General features: G+C 35.5%; 2 protein-coding genes across 3 annotated transcripts; both read right to left on the bottom strand.

The window, feature by feature from the left end:
• Nucleotides 1-163: 163 nt before the first annotated feature.
• Psf2 (DNA replication complex GINS protein PSF2-like protein) lies at nucleotides 164-1,712 on the bottom strand. Its single transcript, XM_018515268.1, has 4 exons — nucleotides 1,338-1,712; nucleotides 635-743; nucleotides 391-552; nucleotides 164-230 (listed from the first exon to the last, which is right to left on the bottom strand). The coding sequence occupies exons 1-4, from the start codon at nucleotides 1,580-1,582 to the stop codon at nucleotides 171-173; spliced, it is 576 nt and encodes a 191-aa protein (XP_018370770.1). The 5' UTR covers nucleotides 1,583-1,712; the 3' UTR covers nucleotides 164-170.
• A 1,615-nt stretch (nucleotides 1,713-3,327) lies between these two features.
• Nucleotides 3,328-10,761, bottom strand: LOC108766144 (adenosine receptor A2b). 2 transcript variants are annotated; one of them, XM_018515260.1, is made up of 4 exons: nucleotides 9,785-10,761; nucleotides 6,492-6,703; nucleotides 4,725-5,255; nucleotides 3,328-4,625 (listed from the first exon to the last, which is right to left on the bottom strand). In XM_018515260.1, exons 1-4 carry the CDS (start codon nucleotides 10,236-10,238, stop codon nucleotides 4,215-4,217), a joined length of 1,608 nt encoding a protein of 535 aa, XP_018370762.1. In that variant the 5' UTR covers nucleotides 10,239-10,761; the 3' UTR covers nucleotides 3,328-4,214. The 2 variants fall into 2 exon arrangements, with proteins under 2 accessions (XP_018370762.1, XP_018370763.1); XM_018515261.1 differs by having other exon boundaries at nucleotides 4,725-5,249.
• Between the last annotated feature and the right edge of the window lie 516 nt (nucleotides 10,762-11,277).

The raw sequence follows: 11,277 nt of genomic DNA, 5'->3' as shown, positions 1-11,277 counted from the left end.
GGAAATATTAGGTGATACAAAAAATAAATTATTAAATATAAAAATGTTTTATGATGTACATAATTAAACATAAAAATTATAAAAATATTCTCTCCCTCTCTCTCTCTCTCTCTCTCTCTCTCTATTTATTATGTCACAACAGCATTAATATAAATAATTAGATATTTTTCTTACATACTTAAACTTCCACTTGCACTACTCTGTTGGGAATCTGCTTCATTTGAATTTGCCTATAAAGAAGCCATGCAAACAAGCTCATACATAAAATAACTATTGCAAAATGATAAAAATTATAATAATAAGGATAGATGATAATAATAAAATTGACAGAATTCTTGCATGTAAGGAAAATAGATGTATCAATTTGAAAGTTTACAGCCATATACTTACAGATTGTATCCGCAACATTTGATCTAATGCATGTGGTAGCAGCGGACGTATACTATTAATCTCCATTGCAGTGAGATGATCCAGTCTTGCATGCACCCCTTCACTCTTCACAAAAGCATCCACGGATGTTCGTAATTTAGACATTCTTATGTCCCATATGTCCTAAAATACAAACAATTACATACATATAAATTCTACCTTTGTAAAAATATTTCTTGTACAAGAGCTAGTTGATCCTACTCACTTTTACGGCAATTCTTATTCCATCTGCATCAGGAATATCGTCATTCGCCACATTCAGCAGAATTTGACTCTCGTCCATATAATGACTGCTCGGCATCTCTGTAAACAATCTGGTACATAGGAATTTTCATGAATAGGCGTTTCTACATGGAATAAGTCAAATTACTATAAAATTTAATTGAATGGTTGCGTTCAGCAAAATGTTTATATTTTGCAACTGTTTGAAGTTATCTTTGTACTAATAGGATCATATTTTTAGGTCTAGAGAAATTGTACTATTTTAAAGAAGAAAATTTCCAACAGTTTTGCAAAACTAACATTCAGTAGAATTACTATTTTGGGAGAAAAATATATAAAATTTTAATATATATATATATATATATATATATATAATTGTTTGAATAGCATTAATATAACATTTATTTACGGAAAATACATATTTGCTAGACAAAAAATAATAATAATCAAATCAAATGAATGATTCTTGTACCAAATAAATATATGTTTACACTTAATATAAGTATACAATTGGCACTATTCAAATATTAAAATTTAGTACATTTTTCTCTCATTGTCAGTTGCAAATAAACATTCTGCTGAATGGAGTTTATATTAAAACGCTCAAAATTAGAGATTGACAGAAAACAAGATGTCATAGCAGCTGACAGGTATGACAGTGAGAAGAAACTCTGGCAAGGGCTTACTTGGACAACTTCTCCATCTCTTTCCTCTCGTTCAAACCCTCGATGTCCATCCATTCTTGGCTGACGATACGGCACTTCTGCTTCTGCTTCAGGCACACGGCGAGCCAGATCGGCACCCTGACGGGCAAACCGGCGCGAAACGGACCCACTGAACCCGAGATCAGGTAAATTACGTCGGAGTTGAAATTCGGTACAATACTGAGTAGCTGTTTCTCGCCGAGGAATTCAACCTCGCTCGGATTCATGCTTCGTTTCAAGCATCAAATCGATCGTTTCTCGATACCCGCGTGTCTAGAGCTATATCTCGGCGCTTCACGATGCATTCCGAGCGATACCCGATCCGTCATTCGCTTGATCACTGATTCCAACGTGCTCCTCGACACTGCTCCAGCTGACTCCAGCAATCCGGCTGTCGGTAGTGCCGGCACCGTAAATCGAAAAAGGCGGGAACGCGCGTTGTTGTGGCCGCCGCCATATTTTCCCGCCACTTGTTGCGTTTCAAACTCAACCGCACCAGTAGGTTACACACATTTATTTCTTATCTCACTTTCGTGATAAGAAATTTATCTTGTGATAGGATAGAGTGAGGTTTTTTCGTCCATTTATTGCAATAATATTTATGTTTCTGAACTAAAATAAAAATCAGAGCGTAATCGAATGTAAGGAAAAACAAAGATGTGAACGAAACTTCTGGGAAATGTAAATTGAAAAAAAAAAACAAATAGAAAAAGAACAGATGATATTCATTTCTGCTAATATAGATATAGATTAACTTATTTAATCTCAATTTAACTTACTTTATATTTTTTCAAATTCTAAGAATTATGTCGATTACAGATCAACTATAAGAACTCTGATGTTGATTGGGCACAGATCAAATATTTCTATAAGAACAAGATGCTGCAAGGACGTAATAATACGATGTCGCGTATGTATCAAGATGACTGGAAAGGAATTGACGAAAGTATATCAAGATTAAAAAGATTTTTCTAATATAATATTTTTAAGAATTTTGTAGATTTTAGATTTGTGAAGATTTTTGAAGATCAATGCCATAGATTTAAAAAATATCTATATCCATGTATAGTAACCTGATATTATTTGTCGTCATTTGGTGTCAAAAAAATATTAAAGATGTCATTTTTATGTCAAAATGACAAACAACATTAGCTTGCTACTCGAATGCTTTCTTCAGATTTTATAAATCTTTTTTTTTTTTTGAGATTATAGAATGAAAAATCTTAAAAATAGACTCTTTTAGAATCATATATGTAAAGAGTTGTAAAACAAAACATATAGATCAAAATTTCTTAAAAGTATCTTAATTCATATTTTTAAAAAGTTAAGAAATCTTTTAAAAAATTATAAAATTATACAGAAATTCTGAAAAATTATATGAAAAACTTTAAGAAAAATTTTCGCCAACTAGAAGAACTTGGGTGGCAATGAAGCATTGAATGCACATATGGATTACACGCACGAAGCTTTAATAACATTGATTTCGTTCGTTTGCAATGTCGCATTACACAATTTAAAATGCTTATCGTATCGCTAAAAATTCATATAAGTAACGTACATACACATATTCTTTTCAATCGATTTTATTTTCTTATTCAATAATCGTCACAATATTTCCAAGATTTCAAGATCTTGAATTTTCAATTGAAAAAATTGTCTAAATTTGATAGAAACTCTAGGATTCTTATATAATCTTAAATTCTAAAAAATAACACAGATAATTTTCTGAGATTTAATATAGTCAACGCAAAAATAAATAGCTACAAAGAACGAGAGAAAAAGAGAGAGAGAGAGAGAGAGAGAGAATGAGTATTAAAATAATTAAATTTATCGATCCATTCGCATAATATCCATCGCATAATATTTGTTAATTTAACATTTCTCGCAGTTTTAATATTAACAATAAATTTGTTTGCATTTTGGTAAAAAAGATGTGCATTTGATAGGACACGTTTGACAAAAATGCCTGGTTAAAAATTTCTTTACTAAAATATTACTTTTTGTTAAAGTTTGCATCGGACCGATGTTTTGTTGAACCAAAGTTCAATTAAAATTGACCAATAATTAAAGTCTCATTATCTATGAATTATCATCTTTATAGAGAGCAGTTCGCCAAACTTTATTAACTTTTAATAACGGGCACGGCTGATAATTATTTAATAGTATCGCGATCGATACTCTTGTCGATTAAAATATCATTTTAATGACTTTAGAAAATTATATTGATATACATGTGTGCCGTATGGGCATATAATTTAGTAAATATCGCGCATAAGAGTAAATAGGAGGTATGACGCATGTTGATCGTCTAGTTATGCCAATTACAATATGCAGAGTATTGCACAAGCATCGTGCAAATGTTCTACGGGAATACGAGTGGATACATAATCACAATATGCACTGTTCTATTGTACAACATTAAGTATATTTTCCCCTCTGCGTATATTTGTCACCCTTGGCAATCCTGCATGAATCCCACACACGGCATTTTAACCTCACCAACCGTTCGGAAACACGTTCCTTTTTCCTTAAATGTCCTGGAAATTTCTCTTATCTGTCCTACTTAGATTTTATTTACAATATATAATAAAAAATGGAAGTCGCTGACGCATCACGCTCCGTTTGTCGCTTTGTCTTTTTGTTTGAAGCTTCAAATAGAGAATTACTGTCGCTCCATTTTAAGGTTCAATTCATTTAAATTTACACTAAAACACGTGTGATATCAGCTATATGGCACACTCGATGAGTAATTAATTAATAAAATAAATCGGCACATCAAGGAATTTTGAAGAAAAAAAGTTCAAATGTCTTAGTTCCGTTTAAAGAATGTTCCAGTTCTTTTCTTTCGCAATTACTCTATTAGCCACCCGCTACGTCGATTCTGTCCCGAGATTCCTCCACAACCAGGAGATGATCAGGAGAGGCATGATTCACCACGTCGGCCTCGATAACGAAGATCGATGCGGGCGGCGTTTCCTCGATGCGGTCTTCCTCTGCGGGTAGAAGAGGTGCCAGTGACTTGTATGTTTGCAGTTCCATCGAAGAGGAAATTCCATGATCGGTTACATCGGCGCGGTCGACGATGTCGCCGTCGCTGGTTAATTCCTTCTCAATCATCCGTTTGTTCACCGGCGCGGAGTTGCTCATTAGAATCGCACTTCCGACTGTAATGTTAACGTCCGTAGTGTTCTGGCGCGTTTCTTTCTGTCGGATTAACGAGACACGCCTTTCGGAGTACGTACTGTCCATTCTTCTGTTGTTATCAATAACCTGTGACAGCCAATTAAATGGAGATAGATAATAATAATAAGACAAAAATATAAGTCAAATGAAATGAAGTAACATCAAGTAGGTCAAATATCACCGCACCTGGCGTAGCAAGCTCGGCCTCTGACTCCTCGGTTGATCAAAGCCGCTGAATCGCCTTTGAAGTTGCCTCTGCGAACCGACGAAGGAACCCCGATCGTGGATCACACTGATCACGCTGGACTTGACGTCGCTATGCGGGAAAAGTAGCCTCCAGACGAAGTTCTTGAGGGCGATGCGAAAGTCCTTGAGGTGATAGGCGTAAAGGAGCGGATTGCCGACCGAATTGATGTGCGAAAGGATGATGCAGAACTTCATAAAGAAGTCGTCCACTTCGCAGCGCGGGCAGAAGGCCATCACGCAGTTTATCGTATACAGCGGAAACCAGCAAACGATGAAGAAGACGACGATGCGGGAAAGATTCTGCGTGGCCTTGACTTCCCGTTTACGCGCAGCGCCTAGACAACGTAGCATTGTTCCCGTCGTCTGGTGATGATTACCGCTCAAACGGCCGCCGAGACGAAGGACACCGAGACGGCGAACGGTACCACCACCCCCTGGATCACTGGGATCCATCGTAACGATTTGCTGTAGCTATAACGTCGTATCCGTTACTCTCTTTGGCTATTTTCAGCTACTTTTTGTACGCGATGCTCCCACAAAAATTTAATTTAATCTGGTCAATTTGATACTATCCTGGCAAAAATAAAAATCGGAGTGTAAATTGAATGTAAAGGAAGAGTAACAGAAACGTAAACGAAACTCCTAGGAGGCAAAAATTCGAGCAAAACGTAAAAGAAGCGTTTATGTGTTTCTTTTACGATTCGTTATTTCCACTTTCGCACCCTGGAAGCTTCGTTTACTCTCCTTCTGTTACTCTTCCCTTATATCTGATTTACACTCCGATTTTTATTTTTGCTAGAGTAAAAGATAGTAATCGGTTACGTATTTTGAATATTGAACAACAGCTTTTAATACTCAAAATACACAGTTAATGAATATCTGTCAGTATTAGTCCTCCGGAATGTTCAAGAAACGATTTTTTGACTGTGAATTCTGGCAAATAAATTTAAATTTGTGAAAAATAAGTAAAATACAATTCAACTTCTATGATATCAAAAAAATCATTGTCAACATTTTCACACACTGTTAACTTCGTAATAACAAATTATATTCAATTTGAATTATTTTTAATAAGGTATTGTTCGTATTTAATATGTTCTTAATTTAACTAAAACAATGGAGTTAAAAATAAAAATAAACAATAAATTCAAGGCTAATTTAAGTCAAGGCCGATGAAGGTGCTAGATTAATTTCCGTTATAGTGTTTAATCTTCTTTATTAAACATTTCGGCTCTCTTTGCAGTCATCATCAGTAATGATACATCTCTTAAATCGTAATCATTGATCCTTCCATCAAAAGTGAGTCACTATCAGGTTCCCAACTGCAGTGGAATCTGATTTGCAATATTACAAATTAATTAACTAGTCAATATTAACAATAAAGTTAAACAAATTTAAGAAACATCAACAATTACATGTTTTGTATTAAAATAATATACTTTGACACATTTGGAAGTCAAACATAACAAAATGTTATTTAACTTAAAGAATTCATATAAATTTGATTCTTTTATTATTTAATATTGCATATAAAAATTTTTTTCAGATTTTTATACAATAATCCAAAACAATATAAAAATCTGCACTGAAGTTTGAAGATTTCAGATTGAGGACGAAGGGTAAAAATTTCACATTGCCGATGGAGGATTAAATTTTTGTAAGGGCGTCGCGCCATCGCCATCAGAGTCTCTCTTTCATGCGACTGACCTGTTTCACGATTACTCGATATATGTGAGCGTAGAAAGCTGCGATTAGCAGTGCGGGGAAGATGATCGTGGCGAAGTACAGGAACACGAGGTAGTCGTAGTCCATGACGTTCGTGAAGATGCACCTGTGATCGTTCATCTCGCCAGCATTCCATCCGAAGAGGGGCAAGAAGCCTACCAGAGTGCCCGCCACCCAGCATGCGCATATTATACCTACAAACCGATCATCTTTTCCATTAATATCGTTCCCTTCGGTCTCCATTGATCGCTTCACTGTCAATGGATCGACGCGCCATGTCGTCGTCATGTCGCGTCGTCGCGACAATTAGATGCGTACGCTCAAATGATTCAGATAATAACTCATTCGCGCGCATCTGTTCATTACGCATCGGTCATTCATCGCGATTAACATCGATTTCTTACGCTCTCCTTGGTTTCCACATTGATGAGGTAATTTTTGTATATATCCGCGGATACGGATATATGTATAGTTTCTTATCGATTCGCTTGGTGCATTCCTGGAAAGAGGCACTCCGCTGGGAAATGCGTTATCAGGTGCAATATATAGGAACTGACATTTCAGAATACTTTGGAGACTATGTATTAGTCTAATCAGTTTTGTATTTATCGTTTATCTTGAACGATTGAAAAATTTAAAAGAAAGAAACAAACGCTACATGCTGATAAATTTTGTATTTATCTTTGGACTGCGTGATTCAAAAGATGGGTATTTTATCGCTGGATTAAAGTGAAAAATATAATAAAAATATTGTCTGTTCTTAATTTCTTAAAATTTGCTTGGACAGTTTCTGAAAAATTTTGTAACACTTTTAGGATATATTGACTGAATTTATATATATATAGACATTTACATAATTTATCACTTTTATTGTGCTCAATAAAAACATTTAATTTGAGAGTTAAAGCCTTGCCTTTAAAAGTTCTATTTTATCAAAAACTCCGTACTGATATTAGAATTAACGTTGTATTATCACTTATATGTATAGAGAACAAATATTTACAAGATAATAAAGGATATATCTAAATGTAACGTTTTCGAAAAAATATTTCAATGTTTAATATTATCACTGCTTACAAAACAATATCTAAATATTGCTCTCTTACTTCAAAAGTGACACATAAAAATAAAAATCAATCATCAAAATCAATTCAAAAAGAATAATTTTTTAAGAATCGTGAAACAAAAACTACAAAAATGACATTTGATCATGTTCAGAATATTTTATTTTTAATTATTTGATTAGGCAATAATTTTTTGTATCAAGTTAAAAAATAGTTTTTTCGAGAAACTTAATTTTCTAAATTGTGTCACTTTTGAAGTAAGGGAACGATTCGCCGAGGTATCTCTTTTGATTTTTCAAATCAAGATCTGTAAGAATTTAGAATCACCCACTTCTAGTCTTGAAACAAAATTACAACTTGTTGATTCTTTCTTTTCAGATTGTTTTGAAACATGTCTTCTCTCAAACTGTAAATCAAATTTGCCTATCACAGTAGGGGGGGTAAACACGTGGAGATTTTACGATTACTTTAAGAAGTACGCGATGCAATTCACAATTGTTTTGCATATTCGCGCTAATTGGCGTATGTATTCACGTTTAATAAACGTGACACGACGTCATGCGACGCGGCTTAAGATAGGAACGCGGTACAACAATTGCGGATTACGCAAACAATGTTATCATAATTATATCAGCTCGTATATCTGTGTCCTCACGTTCATACGGGCACGTGCCGGAAATTGGGACTAGAATATTGCGCACGACTACCGGACTCTTTTGTTGTTCCTTTCGTTAACGACATCAACGTAGTTAATAACGCACCTAAAGACTTCTGAGCTTTCTTTGACCGGCCCTTGACTAAACAAGTCCGTAATTGAGCAACTAAGTGCTACATGCGTGTCTAACTCGTAATTTATATTACTTGAATGGCCCAAAGAGCCATACTTGCCAAGTACACACTTTCATTGCATCAATAAGATACTAGAAATTATATCCAAGTATCTATGTGACATCTGCAAATTTAGGTAATATCGATTTGGATGCACTCAGTACGCGTATTAAAGCCGTCGTACACAAATTATTGTGAAAATGTGTGTTTAATATAAAAATAAAAATGGATTAAACCATTAAATCTTCAATACACTTTATTGTACTGTTAGGAAAAATGTATATTTTATAATTCGAAATATTTACATTTCACTTTTGCATTCAAATAAAATCAATATACTGACAAAGTTTTAATTGAAATATAAATTTTAAATTAAAAAGTGAAATAAAAATACTAAATTTTAATAAATATTTGTTTGAATAATTCTAAGTAAATATTTACTAAACATAAGCTTATATTTATTTGATACAAAAATCATTAATTTTATTTAACTATCATTTTTGTTATCGAGTGAATATTTATTTACTGTAAGTAAATGTTTAGGTACTTTTTAAAAAAATATGTATTAAAATTTCATAAATTTTTTTTCAATGTACACAACGACTTTAATATGCATCAGTGCGTACAAGTGCATCCAACCGAATTCGTTGGACGCATTAATGCGCATTGGTGCATATTAAAGCCGTTGTGTATGTACATTGAAAAAAAATTTAAGTATCCAATAATTGTCTCTCTCTCTCTCTATGTGTGTGTGTGTGTGTGTGTGTGTGTGTGTGTGTGTGTGTGTGTGTGTATGTGTAAGACTTAATTTTCCATGTAAAAATAATACTATATTACACGTTTAAATGTGTACGTACAGCTTTTCATGCAGTATGTTATTACAGTATGTTATTTTCGCACGGAAAACTATAAATGCACACATACATATTTGCGGATTTGAGTACAGAACTGATTGCATCAACGCTTGAAACTAATAATCTCGATTAGATAAATTTTTTCTCTTCATTCATATATATATGTACTTCAGACGCGCAACTACATTCTATACAACAATATAAATATCAAATCGCCAGAGCTGCGATTACTCAATTCAAATTATTGGCAATCTCAATTACGCTCGAATACGGCTTGTTTAGCAAGAAAGCAGCAACAAAAAAAAGAAAATTGTAAGAAATTCGCCTAACTGCGTAATCGTTACGACGCGATCGAGTTTCCGTCGTTTCTCGCGGGAGTGGCGATCTCGGATCAATTTAGACCGTCATTAATCTCGCGACACGAGCGCCCGATATCACATATCAAATTAACGATGCCAGTTAAGACCGCGACAAGCAACGTCAACGACGAAGACGATGATGACGATTGGTGCGAAGGGTGGTGCCTCACCTATGGCAGTTTTAGTGCGTACAGTGCGCGAGTATCCCATGGGATACAGTATCGCCCAGTAACGATCGACGGACACCGCCACCAGGCAGAAGATGCTGATGGTGCAGAGGACCACAAGGACCGACACGGTGAAGAGGCAGGCGTGGAGATTCTTTGGCAGGCCGATGCTCGCAAGAATCGCGAATGGGATCGCGAATAGTCCAACCAGCAGATCGGCCGTAGCCAGCGAAACGATGTAGTAGTTGGTGCGTCTTCGTAGCTTCCGCTCCTTACCGAAGACGATGATCACCAGGCCGTTGCCGAAGACGGCGCAAATCGCTACCAGGATCTCGCAGACGGTGTACGGCAAGTTCAGTTCGGCTCCCACGGACGACGCGTTCGTCGGCCCGGTGTGGTCCAAGTAATCGAACGGTAGATCGGTCGCGTTCGACGGAAATCCCATCGCGACGATCATCGGGGGCACCAACGATCTTACTGGCGCCGTCGGGGATGCGAGACGATTGTATGACGAACGATCCTCGTCATCTCTTCATGATCAAGCATGGTATTATATTATGGCACGAGATCGATCGAAACAATCGTAACGTCGCGATACTTTTGAATGATATAAGCGACGGTCATTGCTTCTTCAAGGAAGTCTCTGATATCTCTTAAATCTTATAGAGATTATTAATATCACGGCCGGGCGTGTTGACTCGCCACGTGTTCGAAAAGAGAGATAACTGTGAAAAAGTTTCGTTTGATAAATGTTCACATTGTTATTTTTACATTCTATTCTTGTTCACGTCGGGCATTAAATTAGTTGGCTTGTCGGAAATCTCTCTCGCTTGCGAGATATTAGAGACCAACAATTGTCATCTATGGGCCCGCTCTCTGATGAGTTGTGTTTCTTAGCTATTATTATCGGATTTGTCTATCGAAGAATATTTCGGTTTCCATCTCTACAGATCATGACGTCGCGATACTTTTCAGTGATACAAACGAAGAAGCAGTCATTATTTTTTTTAAAGAAGTTCAATGTCTCTTTATAGCGATTATTAAAAAATCTCATAAATATTATCAATTAACATATCTTTAATCATCATCAAGAGTTTTCTCAGAACAAATGGAAATATTCTGTATTTCAATTTCGTGTGTGAAACTCACGTGACGTCTCTGACCACATCTGATTCACATTTTTTTTCCGAATCAATTATCTTTACCTATTTTTTGTAACTTTCAAATTTTTTTATGCTCTCAATTTGTGTTTCTACAGATCGCTACCAAGACTCTTCAGAAATCTTTCACGTTCCAATTTTCTTCATAAAACTTACATGACGTTTTTATTCGTTCTGGTTCGCACTTCGTCTTTTCTTCTTTCCCGAATCAGTCCATCTTTCCGATGCTTTTTAATCTTCTTTTTTTTACGACTATTCTTCCCGAATCGATTTTTCGGTTTGCGCACATACGACTTCGCTTCCGTTTGTCCGAAAGGACGAAGGAACGATCGATCG

The sequence above is a fragment of the Trachymyrmex cornetzi genome, unplaced genomic scaffold, assembly GCF_001594075.2.
Source record: "Trachymyrmex cornetzi isolate Tcor2-1 unplaced genomic scaffold, Tcor1.1 scaffold57, whole genome shotgun sequence".
Lineage (NCBI taxonomy): Eukaryota > Metazoa > Arthropoda > Insecta > Hymenoptera > Formicidae > Trachymyrmex > Trachymyrmex cornetzi.
This window is presented reverse-complemented; position numbering and strand designations above follow the sequence as displayed.

Bases quoted from the DNA above. Each gene is read 5' to 3' on its own strand.
- Psf2 (XM_018515268.1), bottom strand. From the start codon at position 1,582: ATGAATCCGAGCGAGGTTGAATTCCTCGGCGAGAAACAGCTACTCAGT. The intron at 744-1,337 runs GTAAGCCCTTGC...CCTATGTACCAG, and splicing joins GAGATGGAGAAGTTGTCCAA to ATTGTTTACAGAGATGCCGA. The intron at 231-390 runs GTAAGTATATGG...GCTTCTTTATAG, and splicing joins AAATGTTGCGGATACAATCT to GCAAATTCAAATGAAGCAGA.
- LOC108766144 (XM_018515260.1), bottom strand. From the start codon at position 10,238: ATGATCGTCGCGATGGGATTTCCGTCGAACGCGACCGATCTACCGTTC. The intron at 5,256-6,491 runs GTCAGTCGCATG...ACGACGTTATAG, and splicing joins ATCGAGTAATCGTGAAACAG to CTACAGCAAATCGTTACGAT. The intron at 4,626-4,724 runs GTGCGGTGATAT...TGGCTGTCACAG, and splicing joins GGCCGAGCTTGCTACGCCAG to GTTATTGATAACAACAGAAG.